Source organism: Glossina fuscipes, unplaced genomic scaffold (genome assembly GCF_014805625.2).
Source record: "Glossina fuscipes isolate IAEA_lab_2018 unplaced genomic scaffold, Yale_Gfus_2 1, whole genome shotgun sequence".
In the NCBI taxonomy this organism is placed as follows: domain Eukaryota; kingdom Metazoa; phylum Arthropoda; class Insecta; order Diptera; family Glossinidae; genus Glossina; species Glossina fuscipes.
In genome coordinates this window covers 15,980,858-15,987,262 of record NW_023998415.1, presented here as the reverse complement: position 1 = coordinate 15,987,262, position 6,405 = coordinate 15,980,858, and the positions used below count along the sequence as shown (strand labels likewise).

Sequence of the window (6,405 nt, the reverse complement as noted above, 5' to 3'; positions counted from 1 at the left end):
TCTTAATATAAAATGCTTAACATAATTATTACTTATATTAATATTTATTTAAATTACATTGAATTTATTTATTGATTTCGAAATTTCATTTTTGGATTTTTTTTTAACTTTCTATGAAGATAAAATTTTGCTTTATTCTTCTTCTTCTTATGGGTGGTGGAGGATGCGATGCATCAGCTAGATAGGAAATAACAAATTTCTGTAAGTCATATGCCTTTGTCCAATCGAAAATTCAACAAACTATTTATGTAAATATTTTGAACATAAAAGCACCTCACAGATGCCATACAATATGCTTTGTGTCAAATTTGAATACTATTTAGCCATGTAACTCTCTCCGTCTCTTAACTTACCTTAAAGACATAAACCCTTCAAATTTGACATACACTCAGGCGAAGGCCGCAGATGGAATTTCAAAACGATTATAAAGCGAACATAAAAACTTCGACCATACCTCATAAAATGGCTATCAATTGCACTTCAATGTAATTCAATGCAAAAGTAATCCTGATGGATCAAATAACACATCACACACACACACATACACGCTAATTGAAAAAATGCCTAAAAATCTTTACATATCGATTTGAAATAATGCATATGTAAAACGTTGCACATTACAAAGTATATTGTAAGGCGTTAAATTAAATCAAATACCCTGCACCACGTCGCTTAACAGAATTAATCATGTAACCTAAATGAGAAGTAGTCGAAAGCGTGGTCCGATCCGAGTCAGTTTTAATAGGCTTCGTTCTTGGGACAAAACATGGTCGTGTACCGTATTTCATGAATATATTTCAAAAATTGTAGGTTGAAGTTAAAAGGAAACGAAACCGACAGATTGACGAAGAGACGGACATTTAACCATACATTGATTTAGTAAATGAATCTTAGTCGATCGGTACATCGAAGAAAAAGTAGTCCTACCTTAAGTCCTTCGGGTTGGTACAACCGACCCGCGCAAAGTCATTATAGCCGGTACCACAAGTGGTGTAGATTGTAAAAAATAAAAAAAAAAAAACTCAACTAAAAAAAGAAAATCGTTTTTGTCTATTAAACATGTAAGAATATTGTAGTCGCGCAAGGTCGACAATTGAACGCCTTACACCACTTCGCCTAGTATTGGTAAGAACGCATCAAAAATTGCATACTATTTTCATGCGAAGTCATACTTTTCATGAAAGCCCGGATATTAGACGATGCCCAAAACATCATATGACCTCATTTAAATTTAGCAAACTTAATTTACTTCCGAAAAATTTTATTATTTTTCATTTGTTTTGATCATAGAAAATTTGATATTATACCTTCTCTCCATATAACGGTGGTTTATTTTCTTGACAATACTTTTATATGCTAAGCAATAAACAACAGATCTTATTGATCCAAATTTCCTAATGTTAATTAAATCTTTGCTAAATTGCTATTGTGGACCAGTTTTCATCATAAAATATTGAAAATTAAATTTTTTTCTAAAGTGTTACTTATTCAATCTTATACAAAATGCGGTCCAAATAATGGACCCATGTAGTTCAAAATTTCTTACGTTTCTTTTCAATTTATTATAACGAACAAATTTTCATCATACATCATTAACAGCTAGGCTTTTTAAGCATGTGAGGGCGTACGTTTTGTAAGAAGTCTTACGTGCTGTGGTATTCAAAAAATAGACTTACATGGTCCAAATGCGGTTGTATTGACTTCTTTGTCAATTTACTATTATAAATAAATTTTCATGATGATGAAATAATATTGAAAATTTGACTTTTAGACAGTATAAAAATTCAGTTTCCATAGGAAGGGTTAGATGGCAAAGGGTTCAAAAAATTGTCAAATCCGATTGAAAGTTTACACATCTCTAACTAGGCGCCAAATTTCATCAAAATATCTCGAAAACTGCAACCTATACACTGGACAGACATCTGACGGACAGACAAGCTTAGATCGATTGATTAAATAATTGCGAAACGATCGATATATCTCAGATTCTTCTAGGCGTTACAGTTGTTCGCACAAACTTAATATACCCTGCATCAAAATTTGTATAGGGTATAAAAAGAAAAAATCACTCAACTAAGAAATAAAGGTTTTTTTTGACTATAGAAATACTCTAAAGGATTTTATGCGGGAAAAAATTGCATTATCTGATCTCCATCGTGTTTATTCTTATTAATTTTTTTCTTCAGTGTCATTGCATAACCGCAGCTAATAAAGAAGCCAGTTGAATGTGAAAAGAGATTTACTTACTCTTTTCACTCACTCTTTTAAAATAGCAATTGACGACAAATATGCTCCACCAAGTCGCTTAAAATCTCAATCTGGAAAGAGACATATATATATGTACATATTGTGTTATGAATTATTTTCTTTTTCTTCCTCTCCTTCTCTCTCTCTCTCTTTCCTCTCTAATCGGTTCTTCATTTCATTTATTCTCTTGATTAGTAACGTTTGAGACATATTTGCTTTGCTTTCACTTGTTGTTGTATTGTATATAAATACCGTCATTGTTCTTGCCTTTGTTTTTCCTGTCTCTTTTAAAATTTTTCATAATGATCGAGCGAGAGATTTCGCTTTATCTATATAAAAGTTTTGCGTGTACATTCGAGCATCTGTTTTCTTCATTAAAATTATAAAATCTCAAATAGTTCGAAAATCGATCATACCACTTCGATTAGTAAAAAGATAATCGTAAATTCATCGAATAAATAAATATTGTGGAGAAGAAAAAAAAAAATAAAAAAAAACACAATTAGCATTGATCGGGTGAATAATTATTTAGATATATAATACAATGGGTTTACGTTTTGGTGGTGGAAGATGCTCGTTGCCACAATTATTGCAACGGAATAATTTAAGAAAAGCTTTCTACGCTTCGAAACGATTTTTATCGCATTATCCTGTCAATGACAATATATACGGTTTAAATGAAGAGAAACGGAAATTACGTGAAACGGCTTTCAATTTCTTTCAAAAGGAATTGGCCCCCCATGCCAAAGATATTGATAAAAACGATCATTTTCCGTAAGTGCTTAAAACGAATACAAAATAGATAAGAACAATGACAATAACAATAATAATAGTAATAATAATAATAATAATAATAATAATAATAATAATAATAAAAACAACAACACATGCATATAATCTATTCATTTATAAAGCGCATTTATTTTTCTCAAATAATTGTAGAGAACTACGTAATTTCTGGAAGAAAATGGGCGATTTAGGATTTTTAGGTATAACGGCTGAACCGGAATTTGGCGGCACGGGTGGCTCATATTTAGATCATTGTATTATTATGGAAGAAATCTCTAGGTAATCTCTAGATTTCGTCTTCAAATATCTATCTATCTATCTATCTATCTATCTATCTATCTATCTATTACAATCAATACATAAATAATAAGGTAACTTTTTGAAATACTTATCAAAGACTTGCATATAAAGTCCGCATACGGTTCATATTAATAGGAATTTAATTCATTTAGATTACATATGAATAAAAAGGACATAATTTGAATTTAGTCGATGAGTATTTCATATCTATGAATATAGACTTTTATAATTTTATAATTTGTTTTGTGTTTAATTGAAAATAGGGCGGCCGGTGGTATAGCCTTGTCGTATGGCGCCCATTCGAATCTCTGCGTTAATCAATTGACGAAAAATGCGACCTCTGAACAGAAAGAGAAATATTTACCGAAATTGTGTAGCGGCGAGCATATTGGCGGACTGGCAATGTCAGAGCCGGGCGCCGGTTCTGATGTTGTTTCGATGAAATTAAAAGCGGAACGTAAAGGGGATTATTTTATTTTAAATGGGACAAAATTTTGGATAACCAATGGCTCAGTCGCCGATACGCTAATTGTTTATGCGAAAACAGGTACGGGAACCGCAGACAAGCATAGTATTACTGCTTTTATTATTGAAACGGCCAGTGATGGTTTCAGCGTTGCTCAGAAACTCGACAAGTTAGGTATGCGTGGCAGTCCAACTTGCGAATTGGTATTTCAGGATTTAAAAGTACCAACGAAAAATATCTTAGGCCAAGAAAACAAAGGCGTTTATGTATTAATGTCGGGACTCGATATTGAGCGCTTGGTTTTGGCCGCTGGCCCAGTTGGCCTTATGCAAGCAGCTATTGATATTGCTTTCGAGTACGCGCATCAGCGCAAACAAAAAGGACAACTGATAGGTGAATTTCAATTGATGCAAGGAAAAATGGCGGATATGTACACGACTCTCAGTGCTTGTCGTTCGTATTTATATAGTGTCGCTCGTGCCTGTGATAGCGGTCATAATAGTTCTAAGGATTGCGCAGGCGTCATATTGTATTGCGCTGAAAAAGCTACTCAGGTGGCCTTGGAGGCCATCCAAACGCTCGGTGGCAATGGATACATTAACGAATATTCCACAGGTCGAATAATGCGTGATGCTAAACTATATGAAATAGGTGCTGGCACCTCAGAAATACGTCGTTGGCTAATCGGAAGGCAATTAAATTTGGAATACAAATAATTCTCTAGACAATTTCCTCCTCCTTCTTCTCCTCCTCCTCCTCCTCTTTTTTCCAAAAATTAAACTATGTTGCATTTATATTTGTTATTTTATATTTAATTTTTTTATTGTTTTTTTTTTTTCTTTTGATTTATAATTTATAATGAATAAAAAATAATCAAATTTAATGAGAGCATAATAGTCGCGTAGATATTAGTTAATAATGCAAAGATGACAAACGTGCTCGCTTTCACGAGCTCCCGAGCATTAAGTAACGCAAGGAAAGCAAACCGTATCGCTATTTGGAGGCTCACAATCGAGATATATTCTATATTTTTTTTTTTTTTTTTTTTTGATTTTAAAATATGAAAATAAACAGAAATATATGCCAGGGAGTATAAAGCTCGTAGTTTATTTGGCTATGTCCGCCCGTCGTGTTATTTAACTGAAAAATTCCTTAACGATGGATGGAAATTCTAATGCATGACTTGAAACAAATATTTATTAGAACACTTAGTTAACACTTCAATCCGCCTAATAGACATGCCGACCATAAGGAAAGTGCTTTCAATTCAATAAGTGCCCGAGCCATCTAAGAAGTCGGATAAGAGAAGTTCGACAAACACTTGAAACTGTTTATGCATTAATTTCGGAAAGCCTGTATGTGAGTGTGTGTTCTTACTTGTTGAATACATATTCATAAAAGTGAAACTCGATTATGTTATTATTTAATTAAAAGAATTTCTTTTTATTATCAATAAAATTACATAAAAGAATAAAAACACAAAAAGTTCGCTTCGCTATGTTACCATGCGATCGTACAAAATGTTTACAAGTTGGGTAAGTATATAAGCATGTAATTGAATGTAAGTATACGTATATACAAAAAAAGCAAGAAAAAGAATATATATATATTATTGTGTGTATGTGTGTATACATATACATGTGCGTATCATACTTTTTTTGATTACATTGAAAAAAAAAAAAAACCCAAAAAAAAGAAAAAATTAATAATAATAATAATAATAATTACATTTTCATGATTAGTTATTAAGGTTATAATTTAATAATTATTAATTAATCAAAAATGAATAAACTCACGCACTGAATACTCTTACGCATACATATATATATATATATATAGGTATACACAAATAAAACTCTTCTTACTTATTGCCCGTATTACGGGAAAGTTCGCGTAAAATGAATTCGACCCCGAAAAAGAAAAAGTGATTACTCAACTACACAATGATGGATAGACTTTTTTTCGCTTGCTTTCACAAAGCAAGAAAAAGCATGAAACTAACAAAGCCGGCATACTTAAGCTCAACTTTTGCTGAGATACGCCATGCTTTGTAAATTATTATTATTATTATTATTATTATTATTATTATTATTATTATAATAGAAAAGCCGATTTATAGAATCGGATATAGCTGAGCAATCCTACAATCATCAAGATCAAGAATTTTCTTGCATCCACCCACCGGCAGGAAGAGAGTATGTGTAGCGATGTACGCGAAATACAAATACGAGCATAACAAACAAAATTCTACGCCGATTATGCACTTATGGGTTATTTTAAAAGATGTTATTCTAAATCCAGTACAAATATATTTTAAAGCTAGCTAAGCCGTTAGCCGTTCGCCGTTACTTGGCTAACTACTTACTAACTTTAATAACATGTTTGAAATGTGTGTTCAAATAAATACAACTTTTTCACATTTCGTTCAATGATCAGAATCGAAAAATGTTTGTGCAAAAGAAAAATAAAAAAAAAAAAAAAAAGCTTATGCTTGACGCATGCTTGATGTATGTTTAAAGAAAATTCGCATATAAAAAGAGATCTACTTGCATATACATTGATAAGATTGGAAACGATAGTACGAACATATAATTACAAAAATA

General features: G+C 31.9%; 1 protein-coding gene across 1 annotated transcript; it reads left to right on the top strand.

Annotated features, from left to right (window-relative positions):
• The first annotated feature begins 2,553 nt into the window (after positions 1-2,553).
• Positions 2,554-4,604, top strand: LOC119645388 (isovaleryl-CoA dehydrogenase, mitochondrial). The gene is made up of 3 exons (XM_038023278.1): positions 2,554-3,021; positions 3,190-3,315; positions 3,600-4,604. Exons 1-3 carry the CDS (start codon positions 2,792-2,794, stop codon positions 4,516-4,518), a joined length of 1,275 nt encoding a protein of 424 aa, XP_037879206.1. The 5' UTR covers positions 2,554-2,791; the 3' UTR covers positions 4,519-4,604.
• Positions 4,605-6,405: the final 1,801 nt, after the last annotated feature.